This window comes from Misgurnus anguillicaudatus, chromosome 14 (assembly GCF_027580225.2).
Source record: "Misgurnus anguillicaudatus chromosome 14, ASM2758022v2, whole genome shotgun sequence".
Lineage (NCBI taxonomy): Eukaryota > Metazoa > Chordata > Actinopteri > Cypriniformes > Cobitidae > Misgurnus > Misgurnus anguillicaudatus.
In genome coordinates, this window is record NC_073350.2 from 28,043,079 (window position 1) to 28,065,786 (window position 22,708).

Below are 22,708 nucleotides of genomic sequence, written 5' to 3' on the forward strand. Positions count from 1 at the left end.
GAAGAACCAGAACGAGCCGTTTTATAAATTATGATAATATGCTTTAGAATGTATGTTTTCCAAAGAAAAACACTGATAAAATACTAATTCATGAAAATTTACTTTTATGTAGAAAGTAAAAAATACGTAAGTACACCTCTGGTTATATTGTTCTGTTGTATGTCTATGCTCTGCAAATTAATTGTATGTATAGGTTTATAATATATTTTATATTATATAATTTTCACAGCTGGTTGGGGATAGAAATTCTTGTTACAGTGGACAACCACAGTCATCTCTTTAATGAAATATCGCATTTTGGGGGTTGTGGTTGTCGAAGACTGGATGTTTTCCATTTGGTGACTTGGCTTGGAGCATGTACGAATGTATGCTCAATCCTTTTATTATTCAACAAGTGAACCACCAGCAAGCCATTTCATCCTTGGTATTTTCGCAACCATATTATGTTCCTCGTTAAATATCTAGAATAAATGACTATTTGGTCTATTTCACATTGTCAGACAATGTGTACTTTTTGAAAGGACCCCATTGATAGCTACAGTATAAGAACACTATTTTGCATATTGTATTACTGCACTGTAAAAAATAGCTGTAATTATGCAGCTGTTTTCCAGTAACTTACTGTAAAAGATAAAAACTGAAAATGTTTCATGTTCATTTAACTTTGAACAAACTGTTGCCAGTAAATAACATAAATGTAAAATCTACAGTAAGTTACTGGAAGCTAGTTGCCAGTTATACCCAGTAATACTGTGATTTCTACAGAAATTTTTTACAGTGTAGTATAGCTACTTGTAATATAAATTACTTCTTTATTAAATTCATTAAATTTATCTTCATTAAAACTCTGTATATTGTAGGCAAGACATCTTAATCATTTTTGGATCTTAAAATATATCTACAAATATCTCTACCATTATTTATTTTTGAGTATGTGGCTTTATATAGATTAAACATGGTCTTCAAACTATAATCTAAATGACATGAATTTTGAAAAATGAAAAATCTACAGTGATCATAAACTAACCAATTCAGACCCACACTGAATAAAATGATTAATTTAGTTCACTCAATTTTTCCAAGGCAAGTGGTCGCAATCAATCCATCTAAGCCACATTTAAACAAACGTTTTTTTTTTGTTTTGTTTTTCTAATTTTTTTGTTTAAAGGCGGAGTGCACAATGTTTGAAAAACGCTTTGGAAAAGGCAGTCGGGCCGATTACCAAAACACACTTGTAGCCAATCAGCAATAAGGGGCGTGTCTACTAACCAACATCTTTGCCAGGGGTTGCATACGTGTGGGGCGGGTCTTTTAAAAGAAGGTCCAGATTCTATTGGGGTAGGGGTGTGTATGTTTAGGTGATTTCAAATATCAACATTGGCTTTCAAACATGTGCACTCCGCCTTTAAATGTAGCTTAAATAAATTGATTGCGACCACCTTAACAAAACCAGTAAACTGAATTAATTATTTTTTTCAGTGCATGATTCTTTGTATAGTTTTCCTAAACTGATTGACCAATCCACATCATCTCTTCTGGTATACTGGAGAATTTAAAGATACGGCTGTCATTCAATTGAAGATGATAAACATGAGTTTGTCTTATACAAAACAATGTGGTCTTAGTGAGGGGTGTAGAGTCCTTTATTTCAAACACAGCTTTCTCAAATGATTTTCTGACATTTAAAGGTAAACAACGACTTTGGTTAATGTCAAAGAAAACATTTTTGAAGAAACCTGCATCTTATTTACATTTGAATAACTGAGTTTACATTGGTAGCACCAAATTAATATTCAAGTCTTATTACTGTACTTATTACTGTAAAGATTAGATGAAAGTGTACCACAGACCAATGCAACTTTAAGATTCGTGTGTGATTAAAAAATGTGTAAAACTAAAGCAGGGTCCAAAATTAACTTTTTAGCAGATCCGTGAGGTAAAGTAAGAAAAGTCACTATACATTTCTACCTGACAATAAAAAAGTATTTGCAATATTTTAAAATTGTCATGAATTTTTTGTAATATAAAAAAAGATCTTACCCTTGCATGATTGCAAGTGTTAATTTTAGATCCTTGTGGTGAAATTGTTCATTGAATGTGTTTATTAGAGATGATAAAGCTAATAAAGAAACCATTTGGGCATTTATACAGATTATATCTGCATATATTTTAGCTTCTGACCACTAAAATCAGCATCAGAAATAACAAATGCTAATCTCTTGGAGGCCATAAACAAGCCAATATAGTCATAAAACCAAAGTACAACAACACATCAGGTGGAAAAAATGACATACATTGCATGATTAATCATACATGGCTCGATTAATCGCTTAATGTTAAGTGATATAAAAATAGTCATTATCCAATTTTTAAAAATCTAACAATCATTTACTGTCTTGTAAAATGAGACAATGAAAAAATTAAAAGTTCAGATCACATGAAAATGAATAAACAAAAAAAAAACTAAAACAAATAAAGCCTGTGCTATACACATTTAAAAATAAAGGTGCTACACAACGCCATAGAAGAACCATTTTGGCTGTATGGTTCCATAAAAAAAGTTTCACTTCTTCAGACCATGAAAATCCTACAAAAAAATGGTTCAGATTATTTGACTGCATAGTCCTTAGGTGAACCAAGCTTTTTGTAGCACCTTAATTTTTAATATGTTGCAACCCACCCCCTTAGTTTGTGTTAACACACTTCCTGCATTGACCCCTCCCATTACCCAATCATTCTTTCTCCGCCTCAGTCCAGGGAAATCTTCCGGGAGACAGTTTGGTAAAAGACACCATTGACCATCGAACGGTAGTCAGGCACTTTAAAAAGGTGACGGTAGGCGTACGTGTTGTCATAGGGCCGGCCGCGGCTCACCAAGGTACGCAGGTGTGCCTCATTCACCTGATTGCCTACTGCCAGCACATACAGCTCAATGCCAGCGCTGCTCACCTGCTCCACAGCTTTCTCCATCTGGATGGCGTTAACGCCTTGGGAACGACCATCCGAGAAGACCAGAAGCTTCTTCTTCCTGTTTCCTCCGGCTCTAAAGCGCTGGATGGCAAAGGTGAGAGCGTTTGTCACCTGCGTACCTGCGTTCTGGAACTTGGCCTCTGCGGTCTGAGCAGCCACCAGGGTGGCGTTTGTGGAAAATTCTGCCTCTGACTTGCCGTTGTTGCTGTACTGGCCAACGCCCACCCGAACCTGGAAGTTCCCCTTTTCGGCAAACAGGAAACGGTTGGACAGCTTTTGTACGAAGTCTTTTGTCATCTCAAAGTTTTTGGAGCCGACACTGGCCGAGCTGTCCATCATGATGAGAATGTCTGTGTTACTGGTAAACGAAATTGGAAGAGAGCAAGGCGACGTCATGAGTGACGCTACTTTACAGTCTCAACACTTACAAATAGACCAAGTCTTTAAATTACACTCCTAAAAATAAATGTGCTACATAATGCCACAGAAAAAACATTTTTGGCTAAATAGGTCCTTAAAGAACCTTTGTAGCACCTTTATTTTTTAGTTATTGGACAATCAGTTGACCACACTAGCGATGAAGATTCTAGTGTTGTGTTTCTCATTAACTTCATAAAAATTTATGACAAAAAATACTTACTTGGACAAGTATAATTGGGGCATTTCTTTTCTGTAAAAAGAAGCACAAAAAAGTATTTAATCACCATCTCAAAGCCACATCCAAAGTCACACCTGGCAAAGCATCATATTCTTTAAATATTCTACCAACCTTCGCAGATTTTGTCAGTCAGGTTTTGCAAGAAGCTTTCATCCAGCAGGATGGCAAAGTTGTCCAGTACAAAGGAGAAACCTTTTCTCGTATCATCTTTGCATGCAACCTCATCAAGCTGTTCTAGATTTGGTGATCTTCTTGCATAATCGCTCACACCAACACCACCGACCTGCCAGAAACCAAAAGGAACTGAAGCTTTCATCCGGTTACATTACATTTACATCACATTCAGGCATTTGACGCTTTAATTCAAACAGCTAAGCTAACCCAATCCTGCTCAGTGGTAGAGCATGGGTCAGATCCCAGGAACACATATAATGATAAAAAATGTAATGCACTTTAGATAAATGCACCTGGCAAATGCATCAATGTAAATGAACAGTGCATTCAAGCTATACATTCTATCGGTATGTGCATTTAGGAATCGAACCCTTAACCTAGGTGTTGCTAGTGCTGTGCTTTATCAGTTGAATTAGAGGAACACGGCTACTGCGTGGTAATGATTTCCCTGGACTTTCTTTGGAAAATTTAGCTCACCAAAAATGAAATTCTGTCATCATTTACTCGACCTCATGCCGTTCCAAACCCTGATTTCACTAAAGTAATTTAGCAGATTGTCCCTGCGCTCATTTTCCATTTGCAATAAGTAACGACTAACCCATTTACATTATACTGCATTTGTGCATTTGGTAGACGCTTTTATCCAAATTTATATACAAATATACATTTTATCAGTTCTTAATGTGTGGTCCATGGAATCAAACCCATGACCTTTTGCTTTTTTATTTTTGAAAATAAACTCATTTTAAACATTTGATTTTTACAGTTTTAGAATTAATTCAGCTGATCTCCGGGTCTGGCGCTACCACTTCTAGCATAGCTTAGCACAATCTATTGAATCTGATTAGACCATTAGCATTGTGCTAAAAATAACCAAAGAGTTTGGATATTTTTACTCTTGACTCTAAAACTTGTAGTTACATTGCGTACTAAGACCGACAGAAAATTAAAAGTTGCGATTTTCTAGGCAGATATGGCTAGGAACTATACTCTCTTTCTGGCGTAATAATCAAGGACTTTGCTGCCGTAACATGGCTGCAGTAGGCGTAGTGATATTATGCACTGCCCGAAAATAGTCCCCTGCTATTGAAAGTTACTAAGGGGACTATTTTTGGTTCCTGCGTAATATCATAGCGCTGCGCCATGCTAAAGGTCTAATCAGATTCAATGGATTATGCTAAAAGTGGCAGCGCCAGACCCGGAGACCAGCTGAATGGACTCCAAAAAGGCAAAAATCAAATGTTTAACTCCAGGGGAGCTAGAAAATGAGCACACTTTCAAAAAAAGTGGAGTGACAAACGAGTTAAGGATCAATAACAGTTCAATTTAATTAATCTTATACAGCGGTGAAGGTAAGCATTAAACACTTAATCTTTATTATTGTAGCTCCTTACCTTTAGTCCCTTGCCACACAATACATTTAGGGGCACTTTGTCTCTTGAGGTGTCCGAGCGTCCATCAGTAAGCACGAGGACGATGCTCCTCTCCGTCACAAGCTTGCTAATCATGTTTTTCAGCGAATACTCCAGAGCTTCTCCAGTGTACGTGGCTTCAGCAAGCCAGCGCAATTTCTTCACAGCTCTAAAGTGAACCAAATTTTAGACAGAATTCATCTCATGTGTGACCAGCAAGCCACAAAGATCACATTGTGTGCAGAATGTGGTTTGCAAATAGACCATCAATATATATCATACTCTTTTAGGTCTATCAGGGTCTTGATTGTCGGGTCACCAAGCTGTACGGTCTCTTGAGCATCCTTGCCACTGTACTGCACCACACCAATACGGGACTCATTAGCACCAAACTGCGGACAAGAAACCGACATCAGATAAAGCTTTACTATTAAACAAAACAGTATATTCAGTGGAGCTTGGTTTGTCATGAATCCAATGTTGAAACCATGCATTGAGGATTTGGGACCCAATGTATTCAAATATCATCTCATCTCATGACCACTAATTTGAATATTGGATTCACATGTGACATTTGTGTAACTAGCAGATGATTCCATCCAAAGAGAGTTTCAGAGCATTCAATTTATACAAGCATTTGAACCCACAACCTTGACGTTGCTACTAAGCTGAGCTACAGAAACATCAAAGCTTACCTGTTTTAATTTAAGTCTGTCCATTACAGTTACGATGAAGTCTTTAGCAATAGCAAAGTTAGTAGCTCCAATACTTTCAGAACTGTCCACAACAAAGACTATGTCCAGGGGTCCGCACTTGCATTCTTAACAGAAAACACAACAACGTGCAGGTTAAAAAAATACGGCACCATACTGTAGCTTTAAATATTTCTAGATGATTTCTAGAAGTTAAGATACGTACCACAACAAGCTAAAAAAGAAAGAGGGAGGGAGAGAGAGAGAGTAAAGTAATTATTGGAATAATAAAATAACATTTAAAAGTCACACTAATGAGAAACTCATGTTCCCACTGACATTAACAGTAAGTGATTAATGATTGTGTTTTTCCTGCTTAACCATGAAGGAATTTAGTCTGGAAATATTAACAGCTGTTAAAAAGTAATAATTTATTCAACATTTATTTAAAAACTGAAAAGCTCATAGCTCATACTGTGATCTAAATACACAAAAGAATTGTCAAAAAATGTACCCCAGCTGTTGATGGGGCGGTGTCCTTTCAAAAACTAAAATACATCAATACATCAAAAGGACACTTTAGTGTCAAAATATGTTTAACAAGTGATTGTGTGCACATACCACCTTCTGGCAGGTGCAGGACAAAAGAAACTACTAAACTGAAAAAGAAATTTAATGTCGCAACACTGCTTTTAACTCCCATATTTAATAAAAAGTGCAACATTTCGACCCTGCTGGGGTCGTTGCTTATATGGGAGTTAAAAGAACACTCCACTTTTCAAAAAAATATGCCCATTTTCCAGCTCCCCCAGAGTTAAACACCTGATTTTTACCGTTCCGGAATCCATTCAGCTGACCTCCGGGTCCGGCGGCACCACCCCCAGCATAGCCCAGCACAATGCACTGAATCTGATTAGACCATTAGCATTGCGCAAAAAATAACCAAAGAGTTTCGATATTTTTCCTATTTAAAACTGGACTTTTCTATAGTTACACTGTGTACTAAGACCGACAGAATATTAAAAGTTGCGATTTTCTAGACATATAAGGCTAGGAACTATACTCTCATTCTGTCATAATAATCAAGGACTGTTCTGCCGTAACATGGCTGCAGCAGGCGCAATGATACCACGCAGCACCTGAAAATAGTCCCCTGCTATTAAAAGTAATCAAGGGGACTATTTTCGAGCAGTGTGTAATATGACTACGCCTGCTGCAGCCATGTTACAGTGTGATGCTAATGGTCTAATCAGACTCAACTGATCGTGCTAAGCTATGCCAAAAGTGGCCCCGCCAGACCCGGAAATCAGCTGGAAGGACTCCAAAACTGCAAAAATCAAATATTCAACTCCAGTGGAGCCGGAAAACCAGCATTTTTTTCAAAAAAGTGGAGTGTCCCTTTAAAAGCAGTGTTGCGGACATTACTTTTATACACTTACGTGTACCAATGGTACATATTGGTACCAAATGTATACATATCTGCACCTACAGTACATATTAGGAGCTATTCAAAAGGTACTGCCCCAGTAACAGTACATATTTTGAAAAACATTTCTAACAGTGTACTATACTTAAAGGTTTGGTACACTATATAAAACATATTAAAACGTTTCCGTATTTTGGGAATTTGTAGTATATAATGAACTTCATATTCACTCTGTGCTGACAAACATCAACCACAAAAGAAACCAAACGAAACTATGCCGACCCTAATTTAAAATACATAGACACAGTAATTAGTGCCTGCAGAGAACAAAGCATACCTAAAACTCAGTTTGGGAAGAAAAATAAGTTACTAACAGACACAAAGCAGTTTTATTTTAAGTGTTTGGTTGGACCTATTTGTCAAATGGTTTTGGAAGCCACTACAAAGTGGATATTTTTTTATTTTGTCCCTGGGGTCATGTCACATTTTACACACTAAATACAAAAATCTTCCATTAGAAATGTAACTTATAAAATTAACAACACGAAACTTCATGATGAGATAAATGCTCAGGGTTATGTGAACTAAGGGGGCGTGCACACCAAAGCTTTTACGCCCACGGCCGGCGCATGTTTTCAATGGTTTCCAATGGAAGCGCAGCGTTTTCAAAACAGCCAGCAGCTGGTAGATTTTTTTCGTGCTGAAAGCCAGCCCGCAGCGTTTTATCCGCGCTCGGCGCTGAGCGTCGAGAGTTGAAAAAGATTTAACTTTGGGTGAAAAGCTCCGCTCGTTAATGTCAGTTCTCACACGGCCGTCCAATCACAGTGGAGGAGGGGTGGGACAAGTATCACAACAACCAACTGGCTCACAGCTCAAGAATCACATCTACCAAAGCGCTCAGCTGAAAAAAACTGGCGCTCAGCTGAAAAAAAACAGCTGGCATTTGTTGTCTTCCAGGCGTTTTCGGCCGCGTAAAAAAGCTTTGGTGTGCCCCGCCCCTTAAGCCCATGCGCCATTAACGGAGGATAGATAGAAGTATAACGCTGTTTTATACAGTTAAAAGCCCTCACATAACATTAAGGGGGGGTGCACACAAAAGCTTTTACGCCCTCGGCCAGCGTACGTTTTCAATTGTTTTTCAAAAAAGCCAGCAGCTAGCGTTTTTCTTCCAGGCTGAAAACCAGCGCTCAGAGTTTTTTACGCGCTCAGCGCCGACAGTTGAAAAATATTCAACTTTGGGTGAAAAGCTCCGCTCGTCAATGTCAGTTCACACACGGCCGTCCAATCACATAGGAGGAGGGGCGGGACATTACCACAGCAACAAAGCAGCCAATCGTACAACAACTGATAAACAAACCAGAAGTATCACAGCTACGAAAGTGCTCAGCTGAAGAAAGCTGGCGATCAGCTAAAAAAAACATTTACCGTCCTCAAAGTGCTTTCAGACGCTTTTAAAAGCTTTGGTGTGCACGGCCAAATCTGATCTGGTTTGTTACTAAATTCCTCCCTCTCAAACTCATGTGTACTCTTATGCACTTCAAAGCATTTGAATTTGTGTTTTCTCTAATGCCCAGATAGAAATATTATCTATCTATCCATCCACCCATCCATTCATTGATCCATCGATCCATCTACATTATCTATCTATTTATATAACACAACAGGGTCCTGATCAACCCTGTGGGTTAATTTATTGATAATGACCACACCATCCCTTACTTACTGTAGTAACTTACATACAGTAAAAGACTTCTTTATTCATATTCTTTGTCGGATCTTTTAAACTGTTGCATAGTTTTGTCACTGATCTGAATACAGCTGGCTAAGTGACTTCTGTTTCTTCGTGACACGGGTCTGTTCGACTGTGTTTATCACAGTCAGAATGCCATTTACGGTGGCAGTGAAACGGTGCAGGTCAGTGCACCTCTCACGATTTACTCATCATGGGTAATTTAAAAGCAGGTCTACTCACAGCACATCTTCATGATGATATCCAGAATCTCACATTCCTAAAGTGAAAGAGAGGGGGGGGGGTAGGGTGAGCAAGAGATAGAGAATAGGGTTTAAAGTTTTCACAGAGACGAATGCTTCTGCAGACGATTCTCTCTGTCGCCATTTTGTTGCACAAAATGGAGCTGCGAAGTCCATGTTGGTTTAATTACAGGAAATTCAGCTGCACATTTTGCACAGTTGCTCCCCTAAAACTCACAATTACTGCAGAGACACTTTGTAAAGTGCTTTGCTTTTGATACAAATAATTGCAAGAGTGATGAATAAAAGATTAAATGATGTGGATAAAACTAATCTTATAAATGTGTGTCCCCATCTTTCAACTTAACCACATGCATCAATGAATTATGACTGTTCGCTTCCAAACATTAATAAAATCATAAGCAGACACCAGGGAAAAACTTAATAAAAAATGCGCGACATGACCTTTGCCCGCATATCTGCTGGTTATTAGTTCATTCATTTCGCACTGGTGCTGTAAATATGCTTTTATTCCATGAGCAGAATTGGTTTCCATTTTTACTGACAATGGGAAATTTGCAAAATGATGGAAAGTGAACTATGTGGTACATCCAAGCCCATTTATAAGCAAGAACACTTCGCATTCTTCTTTAAATCTTTATTTTTGGGAACTTTTGCATTATATTGCATCCAGTATTGTGTGTCTGGATTTATGCATTTGGCAGATGCCTTTACATTTTATTAGCATGTGTGTTACCAAACCCATGACTTTTGTACACTATTAACGCACTGTAAGGCTACAAGAACACTTTATTTACTGTATTCCAAATGAAACCCACTCACATCAGCTCCTGCAGGTCCAGGTGGTCCTGGTGGTCCCTGTGCACAAAAACAAGTAAGTCAAACATCAAATGCAAACATAAATTCGGTAATACTGACCAATATAAACCAAAAGTCCAAATTTGGGTCACTCTCTGTTATCTTACGTGTAACACTGTTATAGATCTGCCAGAACAAAGACGTGGACCCAGACTTGGAAACTGCTTTCCAAATAAGAGCATTTTTGAGAGACTGCTGTCTCCTCCTTTCTGGATGTCATCCAGTGGCAAAGAGGAGCATCGCAAAATTGCAGCCTGAGAGAAACAGTCCTTCCCACACAAACCCATAACTCATACTGACCGTTTAACGTCGTTCTACATAACTGAAGGATTAAACACTACCACTGGCTCCTCTGTACAGTGTTGAGCCTGCATGTTTGCTTTTGAAAATGTGTTAGTGACAATGCATTTGAACACTTCCTCTTGGTAGTTTGTTTTGGATGTTTGCAGGACAGCATTTAGACATTCTTGAGGTGTCAGATGGTGTCAATTATGCGTTTGATGCTATATCAAGGTTATAATAAAACTTGTTTTCTGGCTAACTGTTATTTGGATATCAAATTGCTTTTGTTGATCACATTCCACGATTGCTCAACAAAAAGTAAACTGGAGGTTCTTGCTCTTTTGGTGCACACTGTTTCGGCACTGCCAAGTTATCTCACGTGCCTTAAGACTCAAAACTAAAAGCAGAACAGTGTGTTTATGTTCACTGATCCACAATACAAATGTTATCCAGCTATGATGACATAAGCACCATAAATGGTGCAGTATATGCTGTTTGTTTAAACCGTTGATGGTGAAGATACATTTTGTGATAGAGGATAAAGACAGAAATAGATCTGTGGTGTAAATAAAAAATGACTTTCTTACTTAGTATTTTTGTCTTGTTTTCAGTAGAAATATCTAAAAATTCTCAAATCAAGATGCTTTTTCTTGATGAGCAAAACGACCCAAAAAAACAAGTCCAGTCCCCAGGCCAAAAATATCAAATCCAAGTGATTTTGTGCACAAAACAAGCAAAAAATCTGCCAATGGGATAAGCAAAAAATCTTGAAAATTTTTCTTAAACACTAAATTCAAGAAAAATTAAAAAAAAATAAGAAAATGAATTCTTAATTTAAGAATTTTTAGATGGGGTAAGCACTTTTTTTAGTGTTTAAGAAAATTTTTCAAGATTTTTTTTGCTTACCCCATTGGCAGACTTTTTTTGCTTGTTTTATGCACAAAATCAATTTAATTTAATATTTTTGGTCTAAAAACTAGACTTATTTTCTTGGGTCGTTTTGCTCATCAAGAAAAAGCATCTTCATTTAAGAATGTTTAGACGGGGAAAGCAAAAAAGTTTTATTTAGTGTTTAAGAAAAATTTTCAAAAAATTTTTTGCTTACCCCATTGGAAAAAGCATCTTAATTTTAGGGATGCACCGATCCGATATTCTGGATCGGTATCGGGGCCGATCCGGCCTTTTTTGCTGGATCGGATATCGGACTAATATGACCGATCCAATTCCGATGCTGCACGTTACCCATGGTTGTCACTGACAAGCGATTAAAACGTCAAAGTATTATAAAAGCACCATAAACGTTTTTATGCACTATAATCAAAGTCATCTTACACTCAATAGCTTCATGTGAAGGAACAACCGCACATTTAAAGATATTAATGTTCACAGAAACACTGTAAGTTAACTTACTTGCAAACTGAGTTAATCCACTGATGAGAAGCGGACGGATGAAAACGCGTCATTCAACACACGCACACACACAAGATAACTGTAACGTTAGGCTTTATTAAAGATCTGATTTTATAAAGTCTCAGTAAGCTGTTGGATGGATGCAATTCATTACTGAGTTAATGCACAGGTGAAGCGGACGGATGAAACGCGTCATTCAGCACACGAGCACTCAATAACTGTAGGCTGTTTTAAAGATCTGATTTTATAAAGTCTCAGTAAGCTGTTGGGTGGATGCAATTCAGTATGTGCTGAGCACACGATGGAGCTGATCTCTTTGTTTTAATAGTTATGTACGTAACTTTCCATTGCAGAGCGAGGATTCTCATGTGAGTGTGAGGACGCTTCTAGAGCATCAATGCTGCACCCAGGAAGCACAGTATTGCGCACTCAATATGATTTAGGCGCATCAATTCTGCACGCGAAATGTGCATAAAAGGTCCGGTTAAGTGCATAATTCCCAAAATAACCATCTGCACACTAAAGCTTTTTTACTGTGACTTTTTGCGCAATTAAGGAAATATATTTAGCATACTTATTTGATCAAACGTGCCTATTTTATTTTCTCCTAAACACTGCCATGGTTAATAATTACTAATGTTCTTGTAACTTGTAAATCATTTTAAATTATTGGTATTTACTTTAAAATTATAATTATAATATAATTATATTATGCTAGATTTAGCAGAAAGCACCATACACATTTATATATAGTGTGTGTGTGTGTGTGTGTCTGTGTCTGTCTGTGTGTAATTTAAATTGCTGAAGAAAAATACAGTAGTATCGGATCGGATCGGAATCGGCCGATACTCAGAATTCGGGTATCGGAATCGGATCGGAGATGGAGAAAGTGGTATCGGTGCATCCCTACTTAATTTAAGAATTTTTAAATATTTTCACTGAGAACAAGACAAAAATACTAAAAAAAATTTCTTGAAAATCATTTTTTGCAGTGTGTAATAAATACTTTGGCCAACCCTGAGCCAAGTCAATGAATGAATGAATGAATTAACACTCAATCCAATAGGAAAAATGCAGTGTCCACAGGCTAAATGCATGAAATGGATTAAATAAAGACGTGTTCACACTCACAACTTTTCCTTCGGGTCCTCTGTGGCCTTTGGGTCCTTTCGGCCCAGGTGCTCCAGGATTGCCATTCTGTGAAAGACCACATTGGTAAATTACGTTAAGAAAAAAAAGTTTAATGTTAATTTACGTTATATCAAGTGTGCCTGTAACTTTATTAAAATGAATAAAAGTTACCTTATTAAATAAAAATCTATTGGACTACTGGCATTTCAAATTGAAAACTACAAGTCAGAGGAATCGGGATAAGCTAAAGTAAAAAATAAATAAAAGCAGCTTGAGATTAAAGTCATTGCAATATGAATTTTTTTTTTAATCTTACAAGAATAAAGTCATAGAACCATATTCAATTAACGAGGAAAATTAGCCCCCACCAGCAATTACAAAAAAAAACCCCGCAGATGGGAGTGGTAATATCTACAGGTTACTAAAAAGGCACACAGACAGAATAGATGATTTCCATAATGACGAACGCAATCTACTAAGAGCATTAGTTCAGGGTCACAAATAAGCAGAGCTGATGAGGTGCAGGTGATCTACTAACGCCTGATGCGCTTGAGTTCAGCACCACAGACATCACAGCTAATGTAGCCATAGGACACTGAAAAGGTCTAGAGGACAAAAAATAAAGGTTTAATATAAGTTTTGAAACACCTGGTAATGTGTGACTTCTAGTGACTCCTCTTTTATTTCCTCCAGCAAATAAAAAAATAACTTGACAAACAATGTTTTTGAATAATATGTTCCTCCGGCATTCCAAATAAACTGTTACATGTTAAAAAATCCTCTGCCTTGTACCACGTGCTTTTTGATGCCTCTTCTATCAGCTATAATTTCTGACATTTCAAGGGCAAAATTATTTAAGACATGCTATTTTTCGGCGTTAAATAATAACGCAAATACGGTGTATCACACGCGCAAACCTTAAAGGCGGAGTCCATGATGTTTGAAAGCCAATGTTGATATTTGAAATCACCTAAACAAACACGCCCCTACCCCAATAGAATCTGGACCTTCTGTTGATAGACCCGCCCCACACATACGCAACCCGGCATTTGATTTGATTTAATTGGCTATAAGTGTGTTTTGGTAGTCGGCCCGTCTCCTTTTCCAACGCGTTTTTCAAACATCGTGGACTCCGCCTTTAACACATAATACATACAAACTTCTAGAAATGCATATGCAATAAGGTCAGTCGCAAAAATAACTACTGTACACCACATTAGTAATTATCCACTGCACGTCTTTAGTAAATCTGAGAGTTGTTATTTAACTACAAAATGATGGTTTGCGTTGGCACAAGGTGTTAGTAAATCTGGCCCAAAATAATGAGAATAAAGTTGTAATATTTAAAAAATAAAGTAAAAATTTCAAGAATAAAGTTGCAACATTTCTAGAATACAGCCAGGAGTAAGAAAATAAATTTGTAGCAATATGAGAAAAATTCTTAATATTTTGCGAATAAAGTCATATTTTTAAATTAACATGTGCGTGAACAAGTAGATCACCCAATGAGATACCAAATTTGGTAAACAAATTATTAAATTAAACATATGCACTGGCAAGTAGATGAGCGCAGAATATGAATGCAACAATGAAAGTTTCATCTTAAGTGTATTCCCATTATGCTTAAAGTGGCTTAATTGATTTTAAAACATGCATGAAAGCATGAGCCAAGAATATTAACTACTTGCAGTTTTTCTATGGGAATATCCTTAAAGTAAAACTTTGCGTGTTGCATTGCTTGTTTTGCTTGGACCCAAACCTCTTCCTTGGAAAACCTATCAAATAAACACTTGCCATAATCAAGTTATATATATCACCAACTCATTGCTCAACAGCCATGTTGCTCATTATTAGCTTTGATCATTAAAAAAATATTGCAATCCATCACTAACAACATTACACTACACCGTGATTTATACTTTAAGCAATGTTGCAACCATAAACATCATGCAATGTTTGTATCCACCAGACCTCAGACATCTCTATATCATTCTAACAATTTAACTCTCAGTACAAGACAAATTTTGCCTCCAGCTCTGCAGAGGCATTCATACGGTCATTTTATAGTGCCAGATTAAAGTTTGGCTGGTGAGATAACACTAACCAGCTGTCCCCTTTTAAAGCCATGCTGCTCCAATTACCTTCAATTCTACACTTCAAAGCCCACAACTGTCACAGATCTTCTACAAGACGGCTCACAGTGGGGACAAGGTTAAACTATGGCGTTACACCGTTATTGTTTTGGCACTCCATCATTACCTTGACAGATACAGAACTAAGTATGGGCCCCTTGGGTTTGTGAGAGGCCGGAGGAGCCCAGTCAAATGTTTACAAGAACACAAAACATTTCCAAACAGTCCTGGTGAGCAGAAAGGCACAGACGTTTTAAAAGACAATACGAGCATGAGGAAAGCACCTTCGTATGGTGCAAATGCGAGGAGAGGCCATGAGTATGAACAGGAACCAAGAGGCCAGGGGCTCCTTAATGTATATACACCATTAAATCAAAGATCTGGATATTTAACATTATTTCAGAAACACACTGTCACGTTCAGAATACATTCGTCAAGAAAATAATATATAACAAACAGAATGCAGTGCATGTAGACAGTGTTTATGGATGTTTCAAACAAATGCAGCTGATGTGACCGCAACATCTGGAAACAGCTGTTTTAGGTTTATCACAGAGGAAGCAAAAATAAAATCTTCTCTATAAATATTCCCTGTCTGCACAAACCAGATTAAACAGACATCCGTCTTTTTACATTTTTCAAAGCGTTCAAACTTTATACTCACTGCCACAAAGATCGGGTGGGTGGGTGGGTGGTTGGATGGTGGTCCCGAGTTGACCACCCTTAAATCTGAATGAAATTCGTATACAGTAAAAATTGGCAAAAAGCTGTCCAGTTGTTCCTTGAAAATCTCCCCTAACATTTGCTTTTGCAATCACAAGTATTAGCAGAAGTATGCACGTCTTTAATACAAAGATTACTATATGCATAAACAGTTTACACACATCACAATGTTAATGGCTCATGCAAAACATCATGTGTGATTGATAAAGGCCTTTCGATGGAAGTATGCATTCAATCAGCAGATTTACATCAACTCTGGCATCCAATCATTGCTTAACATGTCACAGTACAGTACTGTATGTTAAAGTGTCGACTCTTTAAATGTGGATCTTATTCTCTTCAGACATGTTGTGAATTACAAAGAGTGTATTAAGATTTACTTGTAATACACAATGGGTTAAATTTATGGCCCTCAGTAATTTTGTTAATCATTACGGTTGGATTTATAGTCACTTTGATTTATTTTAAACTTTCCATGTTTTCCACTGTCTATTCAAAGTCTTTATTTACTCAGAACTTTAAAGGGGGTCTTAATGCAGAAGGGTTTAAACACAAGATCTCATTATTATAAACTGTATCTGTGTGAAAGACAGAGAGAGAAAACTTTAAGAGCTGATGACATGCTTGCATCATCTTTATCGGTTTAAAGGAATTTTCCACATTCATTAAAAAATTCTGATAATTTACTCATCCCCATGTCATCCAAGATGTTTACATGTATGTCTTTCTTTGTTCAGTCGAGAAGAAATTAAGCTTTTTGAGGAAAACATTCCAGGACCCCTCTCCATAGACCTCAACAGTTTACAGTCTCATTGCAGTTTAAAGAGGCCATGGCATGAAAGTCTGACTATTTCCATGTTAAAGTGCTATGATTGGGTCTCCAGTGCTTCTATCAACCTGGAAAATGTGAAAAAGATCAACCCAGTAACTTAGTTTTGGTGAACCATTCTCTGCAAGCACATGAGAAAATAGGTTGTTGAAATTTGGCTCTACTTATGATGTCATAAGGAGCTCTTATTATAATAATACCGCCCCTTAATCTGCACTATCCAATCACAGCACTGCCATTTAGTGCAGAGAAAAAGAGAGAGAGAAAATAATTCAAAGCACAATTGAGTTTCAATGGCAATAAACCGCTTATTTTCATTTTAAAGGACACGCCCAAAACGGCAAATTTTTGCACACACCAACAAAGTGGCATTTTAACATGCTATAGTAAATTATCTGTGGGGTATTTTGAGCTAAAACTTCACATATGTGCTCTAGGGACACCAAAGATTTATTTGACATCTTAAAAAAGTCTTGTGCCATGACCCCTTTAAGGGCTAGTTCACCCAAAAATGACAAATCTTTCATAATTTACTTGCTCTGATGTTGTTACAAACCTGTATACATTTCTTTGTTCTGATAAACACGAAGGAAGATATTTTCAGAAAAGTTTTTATAACCAACTCGTTTGTGAGCCCCATTCACTTTCATAGTAATCTTTCTCCCAACTATGGAAGTGAATGGAGCTCATGATCTCAAAATATGAAGAGTTTGGTCCCAAAACGCGATAAACACCGTTTTTATAAATAGTTACCACCAAAATAAGTATTGTATCTGGTATTAAAAAGTAAATTCTTAATTTTACACAAAATCCGATATCCGCCGTGTTATTCTGTCATTTTTTCTCCTTTTCTCCCAAAACGCAATAAACGCCAGTCCTACTTCTCTGCAGAATGCAATAAATCCACTCAACAAATCACAGCGCACCATTTCACACATTGTGAAAAACAATGGCAGCGCATTGAATACACACAGAATCCTAGTTTTCCTCATCTACTTTGTACTTCGTAATTAACAAACAAAAAAAAATAATACTTTTGATGGCATTGATAAACCTGTGGTGGTTTTCTGTGGTGGGAAAGAAACGTAAGCCATCAAAATCGAATAATTTATGTGAATGGCACTCGGGAGACGGAAAAATGATGGCTGTTGCTCGTTCTCCCGACAGCATCAAGCTTCTGTCATGATAACACATTGACCCCAGGGGATCTTATGAAAAACTTTCCAATTATTTTACTCGAAGTCAATGACAATCGGGCAGGAACAAAACATTTTACAGCTGATTGCTGTAAAAAAGTTCAGCAACGACGTCCCAAGGACGACAACTGCAATGACAGTGTTCTTAATATGACAAAGTAAGTGTTTTGATTAATGCCATTAATGTGTCTCATCAGTGTATACCACCAGTCAACTAAATAAATATAACATGGCAAAGATGAATGCACAGTTATATATTGATTCAATAGATTTATAGCATTTTGAAAAATCCAATTTGTCATGGATTTATTGCATTTTGCGGAAACATTTTTTTCATAATAAATTTTTGAAAATCAAATTATGGATTTGAATTTTTTATGTTTTTATAACCAAGAAGTTGTGGTTTAAAAGTTTTTTCAAAAATCGTTTTGCTAGATAAGACCCTTCCTTATGACTCGGTTGGGATCGTTTAGAGCCCTATGAACTTGCAATTTTAAACTGCATTGAAACTGTAAACCATTGGTCCACTAAAGTTCACTATTTGGAGAAAAATCCTGGAATGTTTTCCCAAAAAAAAAATCTTCTCGACCGATCAAAGAAAGACATAAACATATTGGAAAACAGAAAATTATCAGATTTTTTAATGAAAGTGGAATAACCCTTTAAGGACCAGTACAAATTCTGAAAAAAAGTATGTCGATGCAAATTCATTTACTTCTGCAAGCATGATTTTGAAGCGTTACTGCATTTGGGAACAAAATAAAAACTGTATTGAAAAAACTACTGTACATATATAGCAATCTCAGCTCATCTCAGCCCTAAAATTGCCCACAGAAGATGTCACACATCAAGTTATCAGCTTCCATCTGGGCCTGCTCTTCAAATTCCATGTTTTGCAATGAGCCAACAATTCTCCAAAAACTTGGGATGAGGAGTCCAAACCAGGATTGTCTGGCCAGACAACCACAGTGTAATGCAGATGGCTTGGGTTTATAAAAAAAGAACCAAACAAAAAAAAAAACATCTCTTTCTCACAACTTCCTCTGCTTGTTGTCTATTCTTAAAATCTGAAAATAACTTGGATTTATGAAAGATCATAACTAGACAACAGCCAATGATTGAAAAAGTCTTGCACATATGCTTGTCTCAACAGTTTCTTTGAAGTTTTTAGTTTAGCATGAGCAAACACAATGATGAATAGTGAAGGAGTCTGGTCGTTAGATCAGCAAAAATCGACTCCAGATGACTAAAGATAAAAGCTTGAGAGCATATGTACTTGTTGCCATTTTATGTATGCTTGTACGGCCACAGCGAAGCAATTCAGATTGGTTCAATGGAAAGAAATGACAGTATTGCCTATAAACATGTGTTATATGTTTACATACCTCGTCACTAAAATAACACATCACTAATATCCCACACATTTGGGTGGGTGGTCTGAACAAATCATGTCATGGTAGAAATCACTTAATATGATGATAATGCTGTATTTAATATAGTAATGTATGTATTTTCCTGGACATAAAACGTGTTTATATAGTCAATAATTACTACTTTAATACTTTACTAATGATTATGAGACAGACATTCAACATCCATTAGACCACATGAAAACAAACCACTTGGACATTGTCTAAGGGAAAATTACTGGAATTTTAATCTTGTAGATGCACAGGATTAAAATATCAAAGATCAAAGACTAGAATGCGTGTGACATTTAACAAAAACATTTTTGACTGCAGAAGCTCACAGTTTGACAACATAAACAACAATATTAGCTGTGATTTTTGAGAGCAGCTCCCTGCCTGTCAATTCCCAACAGACATCCGGTTCCCAATGGGAATAGATATGACCGAATAGATCAAAAATTTTTCCGGCTACTTGAGTGGTTTTACTGACCACTGCAGATGGAAGGGGTTGTTTATTTTGGGATAAATTCTGAAGATTTCTGTATGTAAACACAGACAGGGTGAAAAACGATTGCATCTTTGAGTTGTTTGTACATGTTTGGGTTCAAAAAGGGTCCAAACACAACAATTCATGCAGGGCTGGAACATGCAAATAATAATTTCCTTTATGGACAGATTTTAAGAAAAGAGCACAACATGGTGATACTTAATATAATGCAAGTTTTGTCAAAATCATTAAGGTAAAAATCAAAATACTGTCTGATAAAGGTACAAAAGCTGTCATGGGAAGGTACCCATTAAAGGGTCCTAATATGTAGCATGTAGGTACTGATAGGCACCTTTGTGGAACTCATATGCTTTCTTTAGGTACAAAGATGGGCTTTTTAAAAGGGTCCTGCACCAGTGACAGCTTTTTAGCATTATTTCTGAGAGTGCATCAATAGGAAGCAATTCGTTAAAGCCAACGGGCAACATTTTAAAGACCATGTTGTTATGCAGTTGCTAGGGTTGGATGTTTTGGGTGGTTGCTAGGCTATTGCTAAAAAGTTGATAGGATGTTTTGGGAGGTGGACTATTGCTAGGAAGTTGCTAGGATGTTTTGCGAGGTTGCGGGGCTATTGCTAGGAAGTTTCTAGGATGTTTTGGGAGGTTGCTGGGCTATTTCTAGAAGGTTACTACAGTATGATTTTTGGGAGGTTGTTAGGCTATTGCTAGGAAGTTTCTAGGATGTTTTGGGAGGTTTCTGGGCTATTGCTAGGAAGTTGCTATAGGATGTTTTGGGAGGTTGCTGGGCTATTGCTAGAAGGTTACTACAGTAGGATTTTGGGAGGTTGCTAGGCTATTGCTAGGAAGTTGCTAGGATGTTTGGCGAGGTTGCTGGGCTATTGCTAGGAAGTTGCTAGGATGTTTTGGGAGGTTGCTGGGCTATTGCTAGGAAGTTGCTAGGGTGTATTGGGAGGTTGCTAGGCTATTGCTAGGAAGTTGTTAGGATGTTTTAGGAGGTTGCTGGGCTATTGCTAGGAAGTTGCCAAGGTGTATTGGGAGGTTGCTAGGCTATTGCTAGGTAGTTGCTAGGAGGTTTTGGGAGGTTGCTGGGCTATTGCTTGGATGTTGCTAGGATATTTTGGGAGGTTGCTAGGCTATTGCTAGGAAGTTGCTAGGATGTTTTGCGAGGTTGCTGGGCTATTGCTTGGATGTTGCTAGGATATTTTGGGAGGTTGCTAGGCTATTGCTAGGAAGTTGTTAGGATGTTTTGAGAGGTTGCTCGGCAATTGCTAGGAAGTTGCTATGATGTTTTGGGAGGTTGCTTGGCTATTGCTAGGAAGTTGCAAGGATGTTTGGGAGGTTGCTTCGCTCTTGCTAGGATGTGTTGGGAGGTTGCTAGGCTATTCCTTGGATGTTGCGAGGCGGGTGTGGGAGGGTGCTAAGCTATTGCTAGGATGTTTTGGGAGGTTGCTAGGCTATTGCTAGGAAGTTGCTATGATGTGTTGGGAGGTTCCTGGGCTATTCTTTGGATGTTGCTAGGAGGTTTTGGGAGGTTGCTGGGCTTTTGCTTGGATGTTGCTAGGATGTTTTGGGAGGTTGCTAGGCTATTCCTTGGATGTTGCTTTGCTAGGAGGTTTTGGGAGGTTGCTAAGCTATTGCTAGGATGTTTTGGAAGGTTGCTAGGCTATTGCTAGGAAGTTGCTAGGATGTTTTGGGAGGTTGCTGGGCTATTGCTTGGATGTTGCTAGGATGTTTTGGGAGGTTGCTAGGCTATTGCTAGGAAGTTGTTAGGATGTTTTGGGAGGTTGCTGTGCTATTGCTAGGAAGTTGCTAGGATGTTTTGGGAGGTTGCTGGGCTATTGCTTGGATGTTGCTAGGATGTTTTGGGAAGTTGCTAGGCTATTGCTAGGAAGTTGTTAGGATGTTTTGGGAGGTTGCTGTGCTATTGCTAGGAAGTTGCTAGGATGTTTTGGGAAGTTGCTGGGCTATTGCTAGGAAGTTGCTAGGATGTTTTGGGAGGTTGCTGGGCTATTGCTTGGATGTTGCTAGGATGTTTTGGGAAGTTGCTAGGCTATTGCTAGGAAGTTTCTAGGATGTTTTGGGAGGTTGTTGGGGTATTGCTAGGAAGTTGCTAGGATGTTTTAGGAGGTTGGGCTATTGCTAGGAAGTTGCTAGGGTGTATTGGGAGGTTGCTAGGCTATTGCTAGGAAGTTGCTAGGGTGTATTGGGAGGTTGCTAGGCTATTGCTAGGAAATTGCTAGGATGTTTTGGGAAGTTGCTGGGCTATTGCTAGGAAGTTGCTAGGATGTTTTGGGAGGTTGCTGGGCTATTGCTTGGATGTTGCTAGGATGTTTTGGGAAGTTGCTAGGCTATTGCTAGGAAGTTGTTAGGATGTTTTGGGAGGTTGCTGTGCTATTGCTAGGAAGTTGCTAGGATGTTTTGGGAGGTTGCTGGGCTATTGCTTGGATGTTGCTAGGATGTTTTGGGAGGTTGCCTGGCTTTTGCTAGGAAGCTGCTAGGATGTTTTGGGAGGTTGCTGGGCTATTGCTTGGATGTTGCTAGGATGTGTTGGGAGGTTGCTAGGCTACTCCTTGGATGTTGCTTTGCTAGGAGGTTTTGGGAGGTTGCTAAGCTATTGCTAGGATGTTTTGGAAGGTTTCTAGGCTATTGCTTGGAAGTTGCTAGGACGTTTTGGGAGGTTGCTGGGCTATTGCTTGGATGTTGCTAGGATGTTTTGGGAAGTTGCTAGGCTATTGCTAGGAAGTTGTTAGGATGTTTTGGGAGGTTGCTGTGCTATTGCTAGGAACTTGCTAGGATGTTTTGGGAGGTTGCTAGGCTATTGCTTGGATGTTGCTAGGATGTTTTGGGAGGTTGCCTGGCTTTTGCTAGGAAGCTGCTAGGATGTTTTGGGAGGTTGCTGGGCTATTG

General features: G+C 38.0%; 1 protein-coding gene across 1 annotated transcript in view; it reads right to left on the minus strand.

Moving 5' to 3' along the window:
* Positions 1 to 1,625: 1,625 nt before the first annotated feature.
* The window catches only part of col6a1 (collagen, type VI, alpha 1), a 53,003-nt gene continuing 31,920 nt past the window's right edge, over positions 1,626 to 22,708 (minus strand). Inside the window, exons 26-35 of the mRNA XM_073876182.1 lie at positions 13,006 to 13,071; positions 10,147 to 10,182; positions 9,305 to 9,341; positions 6,133 to 6,141; positions 5,910 to 6,034; positions 5,497 to 5,606; positions 5,197 to 5,383; positions 3,740 to 3,911; positions 3,611 to 3,640; positions 1,626 to 3,341 (exon numbers count right to left, since the gene is read on the minus strand). Coding sequence (XP_073732283.1) covers positions 2,749 to 3,341; positions 3,611 to 3,640; positions 3,740 to 3,911; positions 5,197 to 5,383; positions 5,497 to 5,606; positions 5,910 to 6,034; positions 6,133 to 6,141; positions 9,305 to 9,341; positions 10,147 to 10,182; positions 13,006 to 13,071 — 1,365 coding nt within the window. The 3' untranslated portion in view covers positions 1,626 to 2,748. The remainder of the gene's footprint in view (positions 3,342 to 3,610; positions 3,641 to 3,739; positions 3,912 to 5,196; positions 5,384 to 5,496; positions 5,607 to 5,909; positions 6,035 to 6,132; positions 6,142 to 9,304; positions 9,342 to 10,146; positions 10,183 to 13,005; positions 13,072 to 22,708) is intronic.